General features: G+C 49.6%; 1 protein-coding gene across 7 annotated transcripts in view; it reads right to left on the bottom strand.

The window, feature by feature from the left end:
• Positions 1 to 22,170, bottom strand: part of H6PD (hexose-6-phosphate dehydrogenase/glucose 1-dehydrogenase) — a 29,069-nt gene extending 6,899 nt beyond the window's left edge. Inside the window, exons 1-4 of one of the 7 annotated variants that reach the window (XM_064363212.1) lie at positions 21,189 to 22,169; positions 17,646 to 17,853; positions 15,919 to 16,555; positions 14,425 to 14,542 (exon numbers count right to left, since the gene is read on the bottom strand). In XM_064363212.1, the coding sequence (XP_064219282.1) occupies positions 14,425 to 14,542; positions 15,919 to 16,545 (745 nt within the window). In that variant the 5' untranslated portion in view covers positions 16,546 to 16,555; positions 17,646 to 17,853; positions 21,189 to 22,169. Of the gene's footprint in view, positions 1 to 14,424; positions 14,543 to 15,918; positions 16,556 to 17,645; positions 19,634 to 21,188 lie in introns of those variants that run through there. The other 6 variants (XM_012473696.3, XM_064363211.1, XM_012473694.3 and 3 more) reach the window with 6 other exon arrangements.
• Positions 22,171 to 24,231: the final 2,061 nt, after the last annotated feature.

Genomic DNA, 24,231 nt, shown 5'->3' with positions numbered 1-24,231 from the left:
GACCTGCTGACAGACGGGGTGGGCGTGAGCAACACGGAGGCCCCAAAGATGAGCCCTGGAAGTGGGGCCTCAGTGGAGGGATGGGCAGTGGAGGCGCTCACAGACACAGGGAGGCTGGGAGTGGAGGAGTTTGGTGGAGGATTTAGATGTGTTTAGGCTGAAGACTCCAAGGTGCACACGTCCAGTTGTCAGGTGTACGGGTGACTGTGAGGATAAAAGGGAAGAACACCTGAGAACACAGAGCAGCACGCCCAGCGTTAACAGCAACATAACAACACCGGTGTAAAAACAACATAACACTGGCATAACAACAGCAACATAACACCAGCTTAACAACAATATAACAACACTGGCATAACAAAACCAATGTAACGCCAATGTAACAACACCAACATAACAACACTAGCATAACAACACTGGTGTTAACAACACCAGCATAACACCAACAACATAACACCAGCATAACAACACTGGCATAACAATGTAACAACACCAGCATAAGAATGTAACACCAGCGTAACAACATAATACCAACATAACAACAGTGTAAAAACACCAGCATAACAACGTTACAATAGCGTAAAACCAGCAATATACACTGATGTAACAACAACATAACACCAGCATAACAACATAACACTGGTGTAGCAACGTAACACTGATATAACAACAGCAACATAACACCAGTGTAACAACATAACACTGGCATGTTACAACACCAGTGTAACAGCAGCAACATAACACCAGCTTAACAACAATGTGACAACACTGGCATAACACCACCAGCATAACACGGTGACACCAACATAACAATGTAACAATACTGGCATAACAATAACATACCACTACTGTAACACCAGCATTACAATGTAACAACAACGGCATAACACCACCACCAGCATAACAACAATGTAAACAGCACTGGCATAACACCAGCAACATAATACCAGTGTAACAACATAACAGCACCGGTGTAACAATAACATAACACCACTGGCATAACACCAGCAACATAAAGCCAGCATAACATAACAGCACTGGCATAACAACATAACAACACTAGCGTAACAACAATGTAACGACACTGGCATAACACCAGCAACATAACGCCGGTGTAACAACGTAACAACACTGGTATAACAGCAACATAATGACACTGGTATAACATAACACCAGCATAACAATGTAACACCAGCATAACAACAGCAACATAACACTGGCATAACAACATGTAACCACACTGGTGTAATAGCAGCAACATAACCCCAATGTAACAACATGACACTGGCTCAACAACCTAATGCCACTGTGTAACAATGTAATAACACCTGCGTAACACCGACATAACACTGGCATAACAACATCAACATAACACCGGCATAACAGCGTAACAATGTAACAACACTGGTGTAACAGCAACATAACACCGGCGTAACACTAGCAACATAACCCCAGTGTAACAACAATATGACAACACTGGCGTTAACAACACCAACATAACAATACCAGTGCAACAACATAACACCAACATAACAACACTGGCGTTAACACCAACATATCACCGGCATAACAGCAATATAACACCAGTGTAACAGTATAACACCAGCATAATGGCAACATAACACCGGCGTAACAACAGCAACATAACACCAGCGTAACAACAGCAACATAAGACATAACAGTGGCATAACACCATAACACTGCCGTGACAACAATGTAACATCAGTGTAACAACAGCAACCTAACAACGGCATAACAATGTAACAACACTAACATAACAATAGCAGCATAATACCAGCATAACAACAATGTAATAACACTGGTGTAACAACATAACAACACCAATGTAACAACACTGGCATAACAGCCACCTAACACCAGCAAAACAACAATGTAACAACACCAGCATAACAATAGCAACACCATATAACAACAATGTAACAACACTGTTGTAATAACATAACACCAACGTAATAATGTAACAACACCAGTGTAAAAGGAACACTGGCATAACAACAACATAACACCAGCATAACAGCAACACAGCATAACAATGTAACACCGGCATAACAACACCAGTGTAATAATGTAACACCAGCATAACAACATATCAACACCAGTATAACAAAACCAGCATAACAACAATGTAACACTGGCATAACAACACCAGCATAACACCAGCATAACAACAGCAACATAACACCAGCATAATAACAACATAACAACACCAGTGTAACATCAACCTAACAATACTGGCATAGCAACACCGGCATAACACTGGCATAACACCACCAACATAACAACACTGGTGTAACAACACCAACATAACACCAGCGTACATAATAGCAACAACGTAACAGCACCAGTGTAACACTAATGTAACAACACTGGCATAACAACAGCAATATAACGACACCAGCGTAACAACAACATAATACTGCTGTAACAACATAACAACACTGGCATAACAACAACATAACAATACTGGTGTAACAACGATGTAACATGGTGTAACAACAGCAACATAACACCGGCATAACAACAGCATAACCTCAGTGTAACAAAACTGGTGTAGCAACACTGGTGTAACAATGTAATACTGGCAGAATAGCAACATAACACTGGTATAACAACAGCAACGTAACACTGGAGTAACAACATAACACTGGTGTAATAACGACGTAACACCAGTATAACAACAACATAACAACATCAGCATAACAATGTAACAAACCGGCAAAACAACGTAATAGCGGAGCTCCTCCCCATACTCACAGAGACCTGACACACAGGCACCGGAGTCACCCCTGCTTCACGTGTGAGGAAGGACGTGGGTGACCAGGCTGGCGGGGCAGAAGCAGGCACTGCTTAACCACGAGCTCCACTCCACTCCCTCCTCCGAGGCTCGACCCCTCGGTGAGTGCTGTTTATCAGTGACTCAAATATACAGGGCAGTCCCAGAGCTCAGGGTTCCAACGCATACCACCTTACATGCGAGTTCCAATGACCAAGTCTCCTCACAACCTCACCTACAGAGAGAGCCTGGCCTCATGACACGAAGCGCCATCGTTTCTCAAAGGCTTCTGCACACAGGACCCCTAACCTGGGATCCGTTTGTTCACCCAGCAAACTCCCTCTCAGCCTTATGGGCTCAGCTTGTAGGAGCTTTGGCCTACCCCTTCTGAAGGGCCCTATCTTCTCCTAGGCCAGCTGACTGTAATTCAGCGTCCATTTCTCTTTCTTCCCCGCTACAAGGGAGGCTTCATCCGAGCTGTATCTGCCCTCTGCTGCATCCCTAGCCAGTCATACAGCACTACGTTCAGAGAGTCGATAGCAGAGAAAATGAAGACACATATATTGTCATGGATAAACCTCAAAAACGTAACGTGGTGAGAAAGCAATACGATTACTTTAATAAAATAAAGATTAATTTGAAAATAGGATGTAGGACAGGTGGAGTGGCTTATGCTGGTAATCCCAGCACTCCGGGAGGCCAAGGCAGGAGGATCACTTGAGCCCAGAGTCCAGGAGTCCAAGACAATCTTGGGCAACAAAGTGGGACCCTGTTTCTACCAAAAATAAAAACAAATTAGCCAAGTGTGGTCCCAACTATTTGGGAGTCTGGGGTGGGAGGACTGCTTGAGCCCAGGAGGTCCAGGCTGCAGTGAACTGTGATGGTGCCACTGCACTCCAGCCTGGACAATAGAGTGAGACCCTATCTCAAAAAAAAAAAAAAAAAGAGAGAGAGAGAAAGATAATAGGATAGAAAGTGACCAGAATAAACAGAACTTCAATAAATGAAAAATATAATTGGAAATTAGAAATTCAGTAGATGGGCTTTACAGATGAGAAACAGCTGTAAAAAAGAGTCAGCTAGCAGAAGACAGATCTGAAGCAATTATTCCAAATGCTGGACACGGAGACAGAAAGAGCCACACTCGGACACATACAGGATGACTCTTGTTCAAAATTAAACAACGGATTGTCTAGGGAAGCAGGCATGCATGGAAACAAGAAAGAGAAGCGAGGGAATCATCATCCACAACTTGGAAGTGTGAAAAGAGGAAACAGGACAGAATGTGGGGAGGCACACACAGGAGAAGAAAGCTGTTTTTAAAAACAGGTAGTGGGGCATAGGCGTTTGTTCTACCATAGTGCTGTAGCTCTTCCATGCATTCTGTAAACTCTGATTTTACCTAGTATCTAATTAACATTTAATTCAAACAGACAAAAAGCAGCGGGTCCTAAGTTCAGGCCTGCTGAGCCCCGCATGGTCCTGAGGGAAGGTGTTCTGTTTCCAGGTCCACAAGGGGGCATGGTTTTGAGGGCAGAACTTCCTAGCGCCATGACCCCTCCCATCTCTGTCCATCTGGGAGATTTAAGGATTTATGTTTAAATTTCGCGGGCAAGGGAAGAAACTAAGAGTCAATCACTCCAGCGGAAGTTCTAAGGAACTCCTTTCATTGGCCAGGGGACTTAGAGAAGGTGGGGGTTCCTCCCAGGTTAAAAGTCCCCTTCTTCACACCCCTTCGGACTCCATGTTTGGGTCCCCTTCCACGAACACTCCCTTCGTGGAAGCCGTCTTTCTCCCTCCTGGATTTCCCCTCTGGAGTCCCCTTCCACACTCTCTCGTGGAAGCCTGTCTTCCCCTCCTAAACTCCATCTCTTTCTCTCTATTCCCTTCCACTCAGTGTGGAAGCTGCTTTCCTCTCCTGGATTCCATCTTTCTGGATTCTCTCACTCAGTGTGAGAGTTAGCTGTTTCTTTCTCTCTCTCTAAATAAATAAATCACTTTCTACAAACACTTTTGAGTTTGGCATTTACTGCGCATTGTGCCGTGGTCCCCTCTCTCATTCTTGAGAGGGCAGGAGACCAAGAACCTGGGGAAACATCCTCTCGGGGAGCTGAGGACACCCTGAACCCCAATGTTACAGTTCCTCCCAGTAGCCACCAGGTCCACGGTGCCCGTCCTGACCAGGTTGGTGGTGTGCTCTCTTTCTCTCTCTCCAGCGAGACAGCAAGCATGCCAGGTCATGGCTGGGGAACACCCTGCCCTGAATCAGCCCGATATGCCATTCCAACAGCAGCACCAGTGTCGGGGGGCAAGATATGAACCCAGCAGCCACTTATATAGCACGGCACCCTGTCCCCAGCCATAGCAACTGAAGCTTGAGGGTGCAGCTCTGTCCAGAGACAGTCTGAAATGAGCAGGAAAGTCCAGCCCAACTGTGCCAACCAAAATGCCAAGAGTGGTCTCCACAGGGAAAACAGTGTGTGGGCTCCTGCAACTCCGCAGGGTTGAGGCCTTCAAAGTTCTTGTGCTGTTGTTGAGAAGACATCCAGAAAAAGAGAACACTGATGACAGCAATGTTTGCGGATCAGTCTATTTATCCTCACAATAATAACATATAAGGAAGGCCTTCTATTGCCCCTATTTTAAAATATAAGGAAACTGAGGTTCAGAGAGGTTAGATAACTTACCCAAGGTCACACAGCTGGCAAAGAGGTAAAAATGAGATTGAAATCCAGGCAGTTGGCCCCAGAGCCTGCAATTCTCACCACCAAAACATTTCCCTTTTAATTACCTACTACTCAACCCTACAAGAGAACAGCATGGAGTGGTGTGGGCACCCCTGGCCTTTAGAAACAGCACAATGAAGACGCCTACTGAGCTTCTGGAAGGAGGGGTCTAGGGCAAAGGTCAGGGATTCCAATGCCTACCAGAGCCAGCAAAAGAGAGGAGGATGGAGTAAGGCTGGGGTCCCTCAGAGGGACAGTTAAGTGCCTCGGCTGTAGTCAGGTGGTGCCTCACAGGAGTGTGGCCTCAGGGTGACCAAATCTTCCAATTTTTTGGAAGAACGTAAAAATGTGGATGATTAAGTATAATCTCAAGACTTTAAAATGTGTGCAAATAATTTCGATTTTTAAAAAACGCTATGGGTCTCAAAGAAATATATGTGTGGGCTGACTGCAGTGGGCCACATCCTAGGTGGGGTGAACAGCATGTGACTGACAGCAGAGGCCTCCACACACAGGCCAAACAACAGCAGTGAGCTTGACAGCCGGTCTGTGATTCAGAAGAGCAGAAACTGAGAACACACGGAAGGGGTCTTGGAAACTAGACTAAGTAGTTTAAGGAGCTTCTAAGAGTTCTTGAGGTCGGGCACAGTAACTCACACTTGTAATTCCAGCACTTTGGGAGGCTGAGGCAGGCAGATCCCCTGAGTCCAGGAGTTTGAGATCAGCCTAGGCAACATAGCAAAACCCCATCTAATATAACAATTAGCTGGGCATGGTGGCATGCATCTGTGGTTCCAGCTACTTGGGAGGCTGAGGTGGGAGGATCACTTGAGCCCAGGAGGTCGAGGCTGCAGTGAGCTATGACTGCACCACTGCACTCCAGCCAGACTGACAGATCAAGACCCTGTCTCCAACATTAAAAAATACATAAGTAAATAAGAGTTCTCGGCCTCAAATGATCCAGCAACTCCACTGCTGGGTTTATACTCAAGAGAAATAAAAACACAGGTCCACACAAAAGCTTGTACATGAATGCCCACTGCAGCATTATTCGTAATAGCCAAAGAGTAGAGACAACCCAAATGTCTGCCAGCTGGTGACTGGAGATCATGGCAGATCTATACAGTAAGGCATTATGCAGCAGTAAAAGGAAATGAAGGGCTGATACACGCGAGAGCATGGGTGAACTCTGAACATAGGATGCTAAGTGATAGAAACCACACACCGTATGATCCCGGATGTATGAAATATCCAGAATAGGCAAACCCACTGAGAGAATGCAGATCCGTGCTTGGCAGGAGCTGGAGGAAGGAGAAGTCAGGGGATGACAACTAAGGGGTACAGGGCTTCCTTTGGGGTGAACATGTTCTGACATCGACTGTGGTACTGACGCACGATCTGTGGATATGCTAAAGCTCACTGGCCTGTCCACCTCAACTGGTTAAACTCTAGGATTTGTGAGTTACAGCTCAATACAACTTTTTAAAAAAGGTTTAGAGCAGGGAAGCAGAACCACGACAGAGGTACTTCAGAAAGATGAAGCTGTCTGCGACCTGCAAGATGAACGGGATGGAACTGGTGGTAATGGAATCAACGAGGCAGGCTTTGCTGCAATCAAAGGAAGTAACAAAGGTAGGAGGGAACAAAGTCACAGCAAGATGCAGAGACATTATTACAGTAGATGAATAAAAGCTACTTGGCGACTGGCTGGATCTGTGAACGGTGGTGCAGAGCTGTGGTCTGGAGTGTGGTCTCTGGAGCCAGGTGGCCCTGTTTTTTTATTTTAGTTTATTTTATCTTATTTCATTTTTTTGAGATGGAGTCTCCCTGTCACCCAAGCTGGAGTGCAGTGGCACAATTTTGGCTCACTGCAACCTCCACCTCCTGGGTTCAAGCGATTCTCCTGCCTCAGCAGCCCAAGTAGCTGGGATTACAGGCACATACTATCACGCCTGGCTAATTTTTGTATTTTTAGTGGAGATGGGGTTTCTCCTTGTTGGCCAGGCTGGTCTTGAACTCCTAACCTCAAGTGATCCACCTGTCTTGGCCTCCCAAAGTGCTGGGATTACAGGTATAAACCGCCATGCCCAGCCTGCCCTGGTTTAAATACCAGCTCTGGCCTCTTTCAGCCCTGTGATCTCCAGCAAGTGACATCACCTCACATGTGAACAAGCAATAATCCCTGCACCTCCCTTGCAGGGCTGCTGTGAGGCTTAAGGAGTTAATATCCAAACAGGGCTTCGAACAGTGGCTAGCACACAGGAAACACTGAATAAATATTGGTTGGGATTTTTCTTATGATAGACACTGAAAGAGAGGGACGACCAGTCCGGGCACTCAGAGAGCACTGTTCCCATTTGGCATAAAGAGCTTAGAAAAGGCAGTTGGTATTTCATGACAAAAATGCAGTGATAGTTTGAATTCTAAATCTGCTGAATCCGAAGTGATGGTGCGACACCCCATGAAACTACCTTAAATGCGGCTGGAGGTATAAACGAGGGCCTGGAGAGACAACGGACATTGGAGATAAACAGAGTTTCATCAAACCTGAAATGCCATCTGTGGCGGAAGCATCGCTGTTTTATAACCACTAAGAAAGAAAAGGGCTTCCGGTTCCACTATTAAGGATAAACCCAACTTCAGAGATGTCCAAATATGAAAAATATGCCTTCCAATCAATGAATTATAGTAGATTTATATGTAAAGAGCATAGGTAAAGCTTTAAAAACAGATGAATTTTTGATGAAGGAACACAGCAGAGTCCCTAAAAGCCCTGTTATCTGCTTACTATTCATTAATTTAGTGAGTCCCTAAGTGGCCCCTTTCCTATTTTTATCCTCTCTCAGTTCTCAGAGAGAATGCATTCCACGGGTTTACTACCTGATGGGTAAAAGACAGCTTCCTTTATTCCTTAATTTCAAGCTTCAGGGGGTGCGCCTGTGTTTAACACGGCCTGTAGATTTATGGACGTTGCTCCTCTCCTGGTTAGCTCTGTCTCTTGAGGGTTTAATGCAGTGACCGGATGGTGGCCTGGCACTTCCCTGGGAAGAGGCCATGCAGCTGAGTGCAAGGACAGGAACTGAGGGGCTGGCCCTCCTCCTGGTGCTGATCTTTCCTAGTTACTGCCAGTTATGGTGGACTGATTTCTCCTAAAAATGATCTATATTGGTTCCTAGTATGTTTTCCTGGGTTGCAAGTTGAAGGCTGAAACCCATTAGTATGTGAAAAGGATAGAGAAAAGCACAGCCAGGCTGGACACTGGGAAGAAAGACCTCCTGTAAACCTCGCTCCCGCCTGTGCAGGGCCAGAGCTCGCCAAGGTTACAGGGTGACAAAGCAGGGGGGCCATGGCGACGCCCGCCCGCTGTGCTGCTCAATTCAGAAGAGGGAGTAACAGCCAGGAAGCATTTCTTCCCTTTCGGCCCCGTCATCCCTCTACAGAAGTTTACTAAAGGGAAGATGTTTTTTAAAATGTTCATAAATGTTCTCAAATTAGATAGCGGTTGCATAACTTTGTGAATATACTAAAAACCACTTAATTTTATATTTTAAAAGTGTAAATTTTGTGTTATGTGCATTGTACCTCAATTTTTAAAAAGGTTTCCAAAGTACTATCTAAAACAGAAGCCAGAGGAGGTGGTACACACCTGTAGTCTCAGCTACTCGTGAGGTCAAGGTGAGAGAGGATCACTTGAGACCAGGTGTTCAAGACCAGTGTGGGCAACACAGCAAGACTCCATCTCTAAGATAATAATTATAAAACAGCGAAAAACTAGAAACAACCAAAAAACTTACTAACAGAGTTTATAACACATATTCTGTGGCATGCACAGAACTGAACAAAAATATCAATATTAAAAGGTATATATTATGCATACTGCTAATACAGAGAGATTTAAATGTATATACAACTGAGTGTGTATATGTGAGAGAAATATTACATAAAGAATGGACATAAAAGAGTATGATAGATCAATTACAGGATTTACATAATAATCCAATATAAGTCACGTGGAACTCAGACACATTGCAAGATCACTGCCACTACCTCTCCTTGCAAACTTGGAAGAAGAACAACACTTCCATTTGTAAAGTATTTCTGTGTGCATTATCTGATTTAATCCTTAAAACTACTGAGAGAGGTGTTGGGTCTCTCGGCATTGCACAGAGGTGTGCTGAAGGTCACAAACCTTCAGAATCGGGACCAGAAGCCCCTCCTTATTACTTCCACATTGTGGGAAATCCAGGTTTTCCTAACAAAAAATAGATTGAAAAAGAGAAAGACAAACAACTAACAGCCAGCTGCAATCCCTATCGACACCTTCTGGGATTACTAAAAATAAAAAGAGGTGAGGGCCAAGGAGAGCGCAGTGTGCTGGCTGGTGCTCTCTCTGGACAGGAGGTCCAGCAGCTGCCCTGGGCTCACCTTGCAGACAGCTCTGCAGATGGGGCAGAAAGGGGAACCGGCCCTGCTGAGCGAGCTCCCGGCCCCTTCTGGCACACCAGGCTGGAAGGCAGGACAGCTGGTGTGTGCCTGGAAGGACCCTGGCTGCCCTGGTCCCTCGGTGAGAGGCACTGAACGGTTACTCCAGCCCTCAGAAGTGGGCACGCATCAGGCTTCTTTCCCCATGTCAGGACAGGGACCCTCCCAGCAGTGACATCCTCAGGAAGTCTCCCTGCTGCCTTCTAAAACAACAACAGGCCTTCTACACAGAGGGGAAACCAGGGCAGCAGAGAGCCTGGCCCTGAGTGCATTCCAGCAGGGAGGCCAACTACTGAGGGCCTGGCCAGACTGGGAGGCTATGGAGCTCAGTGGTCAGAGGCTCGGGCTCTGAGGTACTGGAGACCTTGGTTCTGATTCCAGCACTCCTGACAGAAAAGGCAGCTGGACCCAGACAGCTGAACACAGCCCATTAATCACATGGGCCCGCCTGTCTGCAGAACCCCTCCCGACGCCATGATGAGGGCCAGCCAGGGTCGTCTCTGGGGTGAAGATGGCGCAGTGACTCTCCTTCTATGGTTCATGCTGCTTCAGGAGACCCCAGTCAGGGTACCCAGGGTAGCTGTGACTCTCAGGGGCTCATAGACTGGATGAACAGGAGAAGCACCCCGGGTCAGGCTGCATGGGAGCTGGGTACCACATTGCTTCTTTCTTTCCTCCTCCCCACCCCCTCCGGCCTGTGTAGCAGGTTTGACTCTGCAGCAAACTCCTCTGGGCCAGAGGCTGCAGCATTGAAAAAAAAAAAAAAAAACACTCACCCAGCATGGAGGATGGAGGGAAAGGGAGGGGAGGGAGCTGGGGAAGCCACTTCCACCCACTTAGATGTCTGTGATGGGGGTGGGGAAGACATCCAAATGACCTTGCAGCTCAGAAGTCCCTTTCCTGGGCCCTGCAGCAGCCCTGGACCAGGAACACTCTATTTCCCAGGCCTGGCTTGCAGCCCCTCCCTTCCCAGCACTCAGGGTGCTGGCTTGGGTTATGCAGGTGTCACTCCTGTGTAGGAGTCAGCTAGGGTTGCACAACTACAGAGGTGGGGGGCAGCTGGGATCTACCAGAACCTCTGGCAGGGGCAGAGCACAGGGTGGGGGAGTGAGGGAGAATGGCCTGTGGTGTACGTGGGGCAGGAAGTTGGAGAGAATGGTCTGCCCTGCACTTTGCCCCTCTGCTTAGCAGTCAGACTGTGGGGCTCTGAATCTTGCCTTGGAAAAGTTCTGCCCACGCTGAGCCCCACTGCAGCGGCACTCACCTGCTAAGCCCACCAAAGTCCAGCAGGAGGCAGCGTTTCCTCCTGCCTGTTTCCCATCTTCATCCAGGGCACAGTGGCAGCCTAGGCCCTGCTGTGCTGGGTACAAGGCTCCTGGCTGTGCTAGGGTACACTGCAGGTTGGCGGTGCCTGTCCCCTCTCTCCAGTCTGAACCACAGGCAGGGGGTCCCTGAGGGGCTGGCTCCAAAGCAGGACCCAGAGGGGACAGCACAGAGCAGTGCTGGGGCCAGCAGGGCTGCACCAGGCCACCTTCTTGGGATGCAGACAGAATGTGTCCTCTGGCACGCAGGCACACAAAATTGAGAGAGACAGAGAGAGAGCAAGCGAGCTCATTCTGTTGCCAAAGCACCCTGTGTCCAAGGCCCTCTTGCTGGGGGCTGGGCGCAGCAGCAGGCAGTCCCTCCCTGCTACCAGCTGTCTCAGGCCTCTGTCTGTAAATGGCAGGTAAACAAGCCAAACAGTGAGGCCCAAACCCCAGGACAGCTGCAGTCCTGCTGGCCACCTCTGACAAGGAGCGTGGACCAGCCGCACTCAGGCCTCAGCATGACAGGTTGCAAGCCCCCGGGACTAGTGGATCCCCTACTACCTGTCCTGCGCTGAGGCCCCTTTGCCCCTGGGCTGAAGGTGCAGGGCCCAGCTGAATGAAAGGCCTTGCACTCTGGAGCTTAGGAGCAGCGGACCCTCCCCCAGAGCCCCCCTTGGCAGGCAAGGCTTGCCTGCTTTAGTAACAACAGGGCCCCAGGTGCCTCTCCCTCCTGGACCCTGAGGATAGCCAGCCAAGGCTGTTTATTGCTGTTCAAACCCAACATCCTCAGACTGTCTCGGCAAACAGACCTGCCCAGAGCTCCACCTGTCTTTCTTGTCTTCTGTTTTTCTTTCTCCAAAATCCAAAAGTACCTTTGCCAGGATAATCAGGCCTGCAATCTGCCTGGTCCCTGGCTCCACCGGACCTACAAAGAACCCACATATGACACGAGATACCAAGAAGGAAACAAGGTAGAAGGGTTGGAAAAACTAAGAGGCAAAGCACCAACAGATAAACTCCAGACATCACAGCTCTTCCCCAGCCCAGGGTGGGGATAAGAAGGAGTTGCCAGAAAGGGGAGAGGGGAGGAGTCCTGGTAGCCCAGCCTCGCTGGGGATGGGGCCAAGTCCAGGTGGAGAGGTGCAGGTGCTGGCCCCACAGGCTGCAGCAGGGGCAGGGGCCCCTCCCATTCTGTTCCATGCTCTCTGCACCAGGTGCAGCTCACTTCTCTGAAGACGAAGCAGGGATAGGCCCAGCACACCTGCCTGCCAGGCTATCACACACACACAGGTGTGGGAGGAAACCTATGGCCGGAGCCCTGGCTGAGGACAGGGAGGGGAAACTTGCAAGGGCTGGAGGACAATTCCCTGAGACCCACGAAGGCTCACTGCAGGGGGCAGGGCCTCTTTTCTGCGGTGGGTTCTGGAGTAGAGAAACCCAGTGTCTTCTTGAGCCCAGCAATGTCCTTCAAGGCCTGGCTGGGGAAGTCCTGCTTGGCCTCCTACCCATCCCCCATGTCGTCCCCCCACCGTGCTGCCTGCCTGCAACACTCATCACCCATACTGTTTTCTTTTTCAGAGATGGAGTCTCACTATGCTGCCCAGGCTGGTGTCCAATTCCTGAGCTCAAATGATCCTCTTGCCTCTGCCCCCGAGTAGCTGGGACTACGGGTGCACCACTGCGCCTGGCTCCATTTTGGTGTCTGTCCTACCAGCCCGAGTGATGAGATCGTCACCCCCCACAGCACCCAAGAATCTGAGCAGTATTAGGGAGCCATATCTGAGAGGCTGAGTTTTGTACCTCACTGCCATCTCAGCCCCGTAGAGAGCTTCTGGCACTAAATACACATTTGGAGAGGAATGGAGAAACAGCTGAAGAGAGAAACCAGAAACCAAGGGGTAAAAAAAAAGAACGAGAGAAAATGGCCCAGAGAAAGAGCAAGGTAGAGAGAAAAAGAGGAGAAACCTCCTGGCCCACCCCAGGTCCAGGGCTCTGGGCCCTGCCCTGTGGCAGCATGCACTGCGGGGCTGGGGTGGCAGTGGCCTCGGGTGCTCCCGCTGCAGCTGCGGAAAGTGGCCACGGGGATGAGCTGGCCACTGACGCAGCGCTGGCAGCACCAGGCGGCGGCGCCATGTCCGGGTGCTGGGGCCAGACCGTTGCCCCCAGAATCAGGCTCCACCACCTTCCACCGTAGGCTGTGGACTCGCCACCATCCTCATCTGGAAGGAGGCTAATAACGGCGCACACCTCACCTGGAGGCTGCGGGAACAGGAACACGGTAAACATTAGCTGTCATCATTACTGGGCAAGAGCCAGGGCTTTACATATTCACGGTCAATGCTCCAAAACTTTGCTACCATCACAAATGCCGGGTCCCAAAGGGACATTAGCTGTCCTTGTTGACCGGACGTGCTCATCTCACAGCTGCAAGGAGTGACATGCTGAGGCCACCCAGCTGAAGGCAGAGGTGGGCCTGATGCAGGCCCCCCGCCTCCTGGGTGCTTACTCAGCACATCCGAGGTGTGTGGCAGGTGCCGGAGAGGGGGTGCCCTCCTGGAGCCTACAGGCTAGCAGGAGAGACAGGGTGGACAAGGACAAGGCAAGGGCAACACCGTGCAGGGCAGGAGAGGGAGTGCGGCACCGTGAGGGTGAGGGGAGTGGGCCTGCAGGGCTCAGAAACCCTTCCTAGAGGGCCATGGAGCTGAGAACTAGCACGAGAGAGAGGTCAGGTGGCGAGGGGGACCCGAGGGGCAGTGCCCAGGAGGGGCGCCACAGCTGCAAGCACCACAGCAGAGAAGCCCTCACACAGCTCCCACAGTCCCTATGCACTTGGGAACTTGGGGGAACTCCAGCCTCTGCTGCGTGCCAGTGGTTTCCGGAGTCTGTGCCAGGCCTACTTCTCTGGACTATATGCTCCCCACGGGCAGCAATGGCTACTTGGGCTTTGCCAGCCAGTACCCTGGGGTTTAGTCCAGCTCAGAGCTGGACACACGGCAGGCTCGAAGGGAGACCATACACCCACAGAAAACCTCCCTCTAAGAAGCGCCCAAGGCCTCACCGCAGACAGCGGGCAGGCAGAGGCTGAGGGACCCAGCACACAGGGCCACTCACACACCTTCGGCATCCACGGTCTCCTTCATGATGATCTCCACCCGCTCCACGTGGTGCCGATTCCAGAGGCCGTCCAAAGCCTTGCGGTTCTGGTCTCGGAAAGGCAGGATCTGCGCCACTGCCTGTCGGGAGGAAGACGGTGTGCTGCAGGGTCCTCTCACGATGAAGGAGGAACCCTGGCCCCCAGGAAGGGCTCTGCCCGCTCTATTCCCTCCTTAGACCAGAAGATGCCCTCTGAGCAATAGTTCTGGACTTCAGGGTCTCATGGGCCAGTAAAGCCTCCAAAAATTTGCAAGTGACTTCCAAAGGGTTACCAGATTCGTATTTTGCCAAGAAAAAGAATATTCAAAATTACGTATCTTCTAGTATAACCATTTTTTAATAAAGATAGGTTTAACACCAAAAATATAGCAAGAAAAGCTTCAAATTGAGCACATTCAGTATTTCTTCTCATCTTGCCACTAACAAGTGAAAACCTCCCCAGGAATGGCCCAGGGCTAAGGATTGCTATTTAGGAGTCCGGCTATGGGCAACTCCAGACAGGGTGTGATGGAAACCATGTCTCTGTTCTCAACAGCTGCCTGTGCCCAACCGCACCGCCTGGGCTCAGTACCAGAACACAGGGCTGCTGTGCTCTCTGCTGGGGTTCCTGGGACATGACGCCCCCGAGGACCTCCAAGGCATTTTGAGTGACTGACATGTGTCACCCAGGAGGTTACCCTATGTTCCTCCCCAGGGCCTGGGCTTAGGGTCCCACTGCTCCCTGGTTTAAGCTCTTGTTGCCAACCTTCTGGCTCAACACAGAACTCAGGAAGAAAAAGATTTTGAAAAAAGGTAGATGAGGCCAGGTGCGGTGGCTCACACCTGTAATACCAGCACTTTAGGAAGCCAAAGTGGGCAGATCACTTGAGGTCGGGAATTCGAGACCAGCCTGACCAACATGGTGAAACCCCATCTCTACTAAAAATGCAGAAAATTAGCCGGGCGTGATGGTGTGTACCTGTTACTTGCGAGGCTACTAGGGAGGCTAGGTGGGAGAATCACTGGACCCAGGAGGTGGAGGTTGCAGTGAGCCGAGATCGTGCCACTGCACTCTAACCTGGGTGACAGAGAAAGATTCTGTCTCAAAAAAAAAAAAAAAAAAAAGGTAGATGAATGCAGGAGAAGAAAGCTCATTCTAATTCCCACAGCACACCCAACAGGAAGCCAGATCCAGACACTGGAGTCCCTGACCTCTACAGAGGATGCAGGGCAGCCGTGAGAAGCCAGAGCCCAAAGGACAAAAGAGGCCAGACGCATGGACAAGGACCCAACAGTCCTGCCTGCTGCTGTCTTTCCTCTGACCCCTCACCTCCTGCCCACTTTCAGGAGACCATGGGAGCTCTGAGTTCACAGTGCCCTGGGGCCCAGCTCCACAATGAGTGGGCGGCCTTGTTGCTGGGGTCTGCCACCACCCAGCTCCTACTCTTACTCTGGCAGGCTCCACGCTGATGCTCACCTGCTTGCCCAGATAATGGTCCACCCGGTACATCTCCTCCTCCTGGAAAAAGCTCCTGAGTTCTGTGGCCAACTGCTGGGCTGAGAGGTGGTCATGGCCAAAGGGTTTCTCAAGGACAACCCGCAGCCAGGCACCTGGGCCTGGCCGGCAGCTGCTGTTGATGTTGCGGGCAATGTCTGCATAGGCGAAGGGCGGCACTGAGAAGTAGAAGATCCTGCCAGCCTCCCGGAGGCCTGCGGGCTGGAGCTGTGCCTCAATGTCCTTGTTCAGGGCCTGATAGTCCTCGGCCGTCTTCAGCTGGTGATACCGGCTCAGCTGCAGGAACTGATCCTTGTGCTCTGCACAGTGACTGGGTTCCATGTCCTTGGGGCAGGAGAGGGATTCCAGAGCCTTGGCCATGAGCTCTTGGCCCTGCTTGGGGGCTGTCAGAGCAGCTCCATGGAAGCTAAAACTGTGGCCCCTCCCCGCTTCATCCAGGTACAGCTGGAACAGTCCCTGCCACAAGTACTTCTTAGCCAGGTCCCCAGTTGCTCCCAGCAGGATGATGGAGACGTGTCCCTGGAGCTCCTGGGCCTGCAGGCAGCCCAGAAGGGCCACACACATCGCCACTGTGAGCATCTTCCACATGCCTGGGTGCCTGGGGAGCACAGAGAGACAGATGAGGAACAAGGAAGGATCAGACATGGTTCAGGTGGCCGTGATGTGAAGCAAACATTTCCTGCCTGGCAAGAAACCACCACCACGTGTTCCTTAAGAATATGTTAGAGGCCCACAGCTTGCCCCTCCCTCCTGGCAGCTGGGCTTCTGTGCCAGTAAGTCAGTGGGTAGGGAGCCTGCCCTGTAGATGGGGACTCTGCCTGGGAAAGTTAGAGGCCACATGCTAGAGATGAACCACTTTGCTACCAGAAGCATGGGAAAGTGGCAAAGGCCACCAGGGAGGGCCACGGACCTGGGAGTGGAGCTGTCCATTTGATGACCAAGGCCGGTCTCCTCCAGGAGCACAGGTCACCTGGACAAGCAGGACAGCCCCAGCCTAGGAATAGCTGCAGGTCCTCAGGCGACAGCTGCAACAGTGAGAGGGTAGAACCACCCCCTCTCACCTCTCACTTTCCTCTTCTCCATGTCTACTGGGCTCCGACTACAAAATGCTGACTAACAACTGCTGCAGCATAGTGACAGAAAACATGGACTCCAGACCGACTGCCTGAGTTTGGATCCCAGTGCAATCCCTTAGTAACTGCACAATTATTTAACCTGGCTGTACCTCGGTTTTCTCATCTGAAATGGGGGTAACAGTGGTACTTACACCACAGAGTTGTTATAAGGATAAAAGGAGTTCATGCTTATAATGCGCTCAGGCCTATGCCTACCACCTATTAAGCACCAAGTGGTAGGTGTCATCCTGGAAGAGTGGTAATAGCTACCACTTAGTGCTGGCACTACGTACTTATGTGCATTAGAGCTCACTGAATCCAGACAACAATCCTGGAAAGAACCACATGGGGTGTGTTCTGTTACAGTTTTCTCATTCTGCAAATGGAAAAGCTAAGGCTCGGGTCAATGAGGGCCCCAGGGTAAGAAAGCAGGGGAGCTGGGACTGACACTGTGCAGCCACTGCAGGCTACAACCTCCCCCAGGGAAGCAAACCACCTGAGCTAGTGTTCAGCCTAAAGTGAAGGAGCTGACGTGCATGAGAGGTAGAGGCCTAGGGTGGGTCACAAACGCACCAAGCATTTTGTTTTTTCTGGCCTTCTGTTCTAACAAAGGTTGTAGGGCTTCACGTGCTGAATGCTTCCTCGACAGCTCTCCAGCTCTCTAGTTTCCAAGCAAGGCCAGTGTTGGAGGGAAGGGAAGAAGGAAGTGAGGGGGAAAGTAACCGTGGCCGGCATGCCCATGGGAACTAGTAGGAAATCCACGGTGGAAATGGGGCCTGGCCTGCAGGTGGGAGCAGTGAAGAAGGAACTGAGATGGCTGAGTAGCACCTGCTATATGTCAGGCATTTTACCAGGTAAAGGATTAACAAAATCTTTGGCAACTTTAGGAAGCTGTAATCTGGTAATACAAATGGGGAAACTGAGGTTTAAAGAGATAACTTACAAAGGCCCCACAGAACTGGCCCAACAACCTCTCCACCATCCCTATACAGAAGGGACAAATCTGCCTCTTGACCCTGACATCAGACCCCCTCCTCCCACCACTCCCTTTGCCTTGTCCTCATCTCTCTCAAGATCCATCTCCGAGAGGGTCCTAGTGAGTGACCAACCCAAAATGAGGCCCCAACAACAGTGTCTGAGCCAGTGTCTACAGGACACGTGGTGCGTCCATTACCGGAGCTTTAACAAGAGGATCGGGGCCACGAGTGGCTCCCCAGCCTTCCTCTCCCACGCTCCCTGTATCTGCACTCACCCCTATAAACACACACGGACCACAGGACCATTCTGCTCTTTCCTCCTGCTTTCCAGTCCCTGTCCTTGGCCCTTCAAGTGTTTTTTCCTCAACCGGCAATCTCGTCCCTGTCTGGAGGGAAGGAGAAGCTGCAAGGTCAGTGCAGGAGAGAGGCAGCGAGAAATCCGAAGCCCAGAGAACAGCCTGGAGAAGGAGGAGCCGCCAGCTGGCAGGCTGCGCTTCAGAGCTGCTGATCGGATCCTGGTAGCCAGCGCTCTGGACGTGCCTGGTACAAAGGGAGGAGCTAAGCCCCCAGAGTGCTGGCATGGGCAGGTGGGGGAGCCCCAAGGGCCAGCACCCCTGCCCCCACCCCAGAAGACTGCAGGCAGCTGTGACAGATGGCCACCTAGCCTGAAGTGACTCCTGGCCTTCTGTTTAATCCTGTTCTGACTCAGGTTTGCCACAGTCCTCACTGACCAGTCCTGTTGTGGGTCCCCAGTTCTCAGGCTGGCCTCCCTTATCTGTTACTTATGTTCCCAGCACTCCTATAAACAAATCCAAGATATTGGGTATTACAACATGGTTGCTTACTCTGTGGTTGCAAAACAACCAGAGAACAACTCTTTCCTAAATGAGTGTGGGTGGTATGTGTATTTGTTTTTTTATGTTTTTTAACCTTAACAGTGTTTCTTAAACTTTAATAAGCATTTGAATTTCCTGAGGATTCTTTTTAAAAGGCAGATTCTGATGCAGAAGGAGAGGTACCTGAGGTGCTGACAGCTGGTCCAAGACCACACTTTGAGTAGCAAGACTCCGGAATACTGACCAGTAAGTACTAGAGCAAAGAGTTCTAGAGCAATGACTCTCATCAAAGGAGGGCTTCACAATAAACACACACGTCTCGCCTCCTGCTCCCTTTCCCAAGACAAAGACATTCCGATTCAGTAGGTACAGGGCAGGGCCTAACACTGTATTTCGAAACAGTCTCAAATGGTTTCATTTGCCCATCCCCCTGTAAAAACTGGTTGTTCCTGAGTCCATTAATAATACCTATGTTTACCAAGTAGTTAGTGTGTACCAATGACTTATATGCATCATCCCAATTGTTCCTCACAACAGTCTCCTGGAGGGGGTTCTGTGAGGAGTCTCATTCTACAGACAAGGAAACTGGGAGGTGAAGGAAACTGTCAAGCCACAAAATCTGGGCCCTCAGTCACAACGCTAAACAGCTTCCTTAGTCAAGCAGAAGAATGTGACATTTGGGTCCAAGGACCTGGGTCAAGATCACTGCCTAGCTTCGTGATCTAATTAAATCAGCTAATTAGGCCAGGCACAGTAGCTCACGCCTATAATCCTGGCACTCTGGGAGGCCGAGGCAGGAGGATCGCTTGAGCCCAGGAGTTCCAGACCAGCCTGGACAACATAGCAAGACCCCCATTTCTACAAAAAATTTTTAAAAATTAGCTGGGCGTGGTGGCACGTCTGTAGTCTCAGCTGCTCAGGAGGCTGAGGATCACTTGAGCCCAAGAGGTCCAGGCTGCAGTGAGCCATGATTGAACTCCTTTCCGTAACAGCAGGTAGATGATTAGAGCCTTAGGGCCCACATTTCTTCATCTATAAAACAGGGCAAGTACCATCAACTGGGGGGAGGGGGGATTAATTGAGATGATACACGTGACAAAACTGCTGTACAAATGTTAATTAATTAAGTTAATCAAATGCAAAGTGCCTTCCTGGCCCCCAAGGGTGGCATAATACCATTGCTGTCAGGAAAAACACCGTGAACCTCCCTCCTCTCCTGGGGCTACAGAGCCAGGCCCTGCAGACAGCACTGAAGAACACACCCTGTTTCCTAGCTTACTCCGGGCTAGTCTGGAAGCAGCAGGAGGAAGGCTGGCTCAGTCATCCTCCCTGCTGCCCTGACAGAAATAAGCAGGCCCAGAGAAGCCCAGTTAAGTCAAAGTCAGGAACAGGGAGACCCCAGCCTCTGGGGCAGAGGTGCAGACAGCTCCAACACATCTCCTGGGCTCACGCCTCCCCCTCAGCTGCAAGGCTCTGCTTCAGAAGGTTTTTTTCTGAAGCACTTCTCCCCTCTGCCTCCTTGCCTGCTCTGAGAGGAATGGGCTGTGAAATAAATCTTCCAAAATTACATACTTGAAGTTAGCCAAAGAGCCTGGAAGTAGCCTTTCAAAGGCTTATCCAACTACGAATCACTTCTTTTTAAGAAATGGATATATCAGTGAGAAAATCTTTAGTGAAAGTTTGAGCAGCTGTAAGAGTGGGCATCAGATCGGGAACTGGAATGTGTGGTGCCTCTTGTCAGGGCCCCGCCTCTAAACAACTACATAACCTTGAGCAAGTCATTTAGCCTGGCTGGGCCTCAGTTTCCTCTTTTAGGAAATGGGAGGGTGAGATAAAGGATCTGTGTGATCTTTCAGTGTCCCTAAGTCCTGTTTTCCGAGAAAAGAAGATCCGCACCCTATTTTCCGGGAGCTGCCCTCCACATTTCTATAAGGCAAAAGAGTGCTTCGAGCTTTGACCTCAGCAGCCAGGCAGGGAAACAGAGAACTAAAATATGAAGCCAAGAGCTGATAACTGTGCGTCATTCAGCAGTTAAGACAAAGCTCTTTGAAGCTATGACTTAACGTGTGTGGAGGATGCAATTTCATTTACAATTCTTATTTAAGATACTTGCCAGAAATACACTCACTACAAAACAAAGTGCTGCGGAGGCATCCTGTAGGTAGGTGGAAAAGACGTTCTTCTGACGGCTCATCTTAGAGCCAGAGCTGACTGTGGGCACACGGGCCCAGTCCTGGGCACCCTTCACCGTCTCTAACTCTAATCCTGAGAGGTTCCTACCAGTCACCCTGGGAGAGACTCACCAGTTAAAGGGCTCTGCTAACATCCCAGAAGGTGAGAACACTGGCTTGGCCAGCCACGGGGTTTGGATCAGAATTCAGGTTCCGGCCTTTGTTTTCACCCAAGCGGAAGAGGCATGCAGCTGTCCCCGATCAGACTGGGCACAGACAGACCCAGCCTGCGCTGAAGCTCCAGCCACAGAGCGTTTTTTGGTAAACCACAGGAGGATGCAGTTCTAATCCTCGGTGCCCAGCAGACAAGGGGTGGGAGAGAGGAGCTGGGAGGTAAAGGTCAATGTCTGCTGCTGCCCTATTCCCTTTCTCGGCCTTTGACGTTACCTTCTGTGTGCCAGGCAGGAGGAAGGGAAATTTTCTTCAAACCATGACCCATGAGTTTGGAATTTTTTAAAAAGAACATGTGGGAGTAAAACAAAAGTTCAAACTAAAGATCATTTTAAACTAAAGCACAAGGTGATGTGCCTCGTCTTTTCACAATAGCCAACCCAAGTTTTTTGTCTGTTTGTTTTTGCAGTCTGCCTGTTCTGGTCCATTTATGCTGAACCCATCAATGTAGATAAAAATCAAGCCTGCTGTCAATGACCTCTGATTTGCATTCACTGCCCTCAGGGCCAGAATGGGGACAAAAGCTTCCAGATCAGGCTCTGGGGTCCTTGTTCCTCTCTTATCTCAGAGAATCCTCATTCCCATCTTTAGGTACCTGTCCTGGGTCGCTATAACCAGGGATGTGCTGGAGCCACCTCATATCTGCATGCAAAAGTCGACTACTATATTTCTAGGAATTTTCAAGCCAGTTGTTCAACATGGCCATTATTAAAAAACAGTTATATAAATGTATAATTAAATAGCCAGGCATGGTGGCTCATGCCTGTAATCCCAGCACTCTGGGAGACCGAGACGGGAGGACTACTTGAGCCCAGGAGTTCAAGACCAGCCTGGGCAACATGGAGAAACCCCATTTTACTAAAAATACAAAAATCAGCTGGGTGTGGTGACAGATGCCTGTAATCCCAGCTACTTGGGAGGCTGAGGCAGGGGAATTGCTTGAACCCAGGAGGCGGAGGTTGCAGTTAGCCGAGATTGTGCCACTGTACTCTAGCTTGGGTGACAGGGCAAGACTGTCTCAAAAAAAAAAAAAATCATTAAATAAATTGTATTAAAAAGGTAATAAATACTCAAAACTCATTACTTCCTAATCATCTGACTACATTTCACTAATATCTATGCTCTCGATATTATTTATCTCCACTACATCTATGAGGTGAAGACATTCTATTGAAGTTGGCCAATGTGGGACTATTTACACCACATTTATTGGCCTAGACTATGAATTAGGTTCCCCACCCCTCACAAAGTCCGCTGGTAGACATTACAGCACACAACTGCCTATCTGCCCAAGTCTCTGTTTACAGCCCAAACTTCCCCTAAACTCCAGACTCATCAATCAACTGCTACTCTGAGAGCATTAGCGGCGTGTTTGCCAGACTTAATATGTACAAAATTGAACTGCTTTATCTCCCAACCTGCTTCCAATGTAGTTTTCCCCATTTTCAGTAAATGGCAACTCAACCCTTCCAGGTGTTCAGACCCAGGAACCTTGGGGTCATCTGATCTGTCAGCAAATCCTGTAGTTTCTATCTTCAAAATTTATCTAGAATCTGGCTGGGCGTGGTGGCTCACGCCTGTAATCCCAGCACTTTGGGAGGCCAAGGCGGGCGGATCACGAAGTCAAGAGATCGAGACCATCCTGGCCAACATGGTGAAACCCCGTCTCTACTTAAAATACAAAAAAATTAGCTGGGCATGGTGGCAAGCCCCTGTGGTCCCAGCTACTTGGGAGGCTGAGGCAGAAGAATCGCTTGAACCCAGGAGGCGGATGATGCAGTGAGCCGAGATTGCGCCACTGCACTTCAGCCTGGTGACAGAGCAAGACTCCGTCTCAAGAAAAAAAAAAAAAAAGTATCTAGAATCACCACCTTCCACCACGCCACTCTGGTGCCAGCCACTGTCATCTGTCTGGATTACTGTGGGAACTTCCTAATTGGCCTCCTCTATCTCCAAACCCTCTATGGTTAAGCCTCAACGCAGCAGTCAGAGTGACCTTTTTATGCCAGATCATGTCATTCCTCTGTGCAGGCGTCTGCAGAGTCTATACATTCTGGCCTCCCGCCTTTACGTCTTTGAGCGCTTCTCTTATCACCCTGTTTGTCTAGGTTCTGGCTGCCCAGCCTTCTGCCCCAGGGCCTTTGCACTTGTTCTCTCCGCCTGGCCGACTCCCCCATGTTCCCCACCACGTCCACGTGGTTTACTCCCTCACTAACTTCAGTTCTTTGCTAAAATGTCATCTTCTCAGTGAGGCTTACTCAGACCACTCTAAAATTGTAAACCGCCCACCCCCATCCTCCTCTCCTGCTTTATTTCTCTCCATAGTACATCGCTTTCTAATACATTGCATGATCATTACATTCATTTTGCCTATTGTCTGCCATTCCTTTCCCCAAGACTGTGTGTGCCAATGAGAACAGGGACTTTTGTTTGCTTTTTTCTCCGCAGTACCTCCAGTATCCAAAACAAGGCCTGGCATACAGAAGGCGCTCTATAAATATCTGCCGAATGAACAAATAAATCCCATTTGCACAGGACCACTGTTATTTCTGCATTTGAAAGATGGCACAAAGGAACACATCTCTAATGGTGAGTTCAAGCAAAGCGACACAGCACACATTAGCAGCAGCTTACTACTTGAAACAACACTTTTAATAATAAAAGAGCTATTTATGGAGTATTTAACCATATGCCAAATGCTAGGCTATGAGTATAACATGCATCAGACCATTTAAATCTTGCCACAACCCTAAGAAGTAGGTAGCACGATTATCTCCATTTTAGCAGTGAGTAGAGAGGAAACTAAAGCAAAAACAAGTCAAATAACGTGACCAGGTGCGGCAGCTCACACCTATAATCCCAGCACTTTGAAAAGTTGAGGCAGGAGGATCACTGGAGGTCAGGAGTTCAAAACCAGCCTGGCCAACATGGTGAAACCTCATCT

Source organism: Aotus nancymaae, unplaced genomic scaffold (genome assembly GCF_030222135.1).
Source record: "Aotus nancymaae isolate 86718 unplaced genomic scaffold, 86718_ANA_hifiasm-v0.15.2.pri h1tg000053l, whole genome shotgun sequence".
In the NCBI taxonomy this organism is placed as follows: Eukaryota; Metazoa; Chordata; class Mammalia; order Primates; family Aotidae; genus Aotus; species Aotus nancymaae.
The sequence above is the reverse complement of the archived record's forward strand: the minus strand, read 5'-3'. Positions and strand labels throughout refer to the sequence as shown.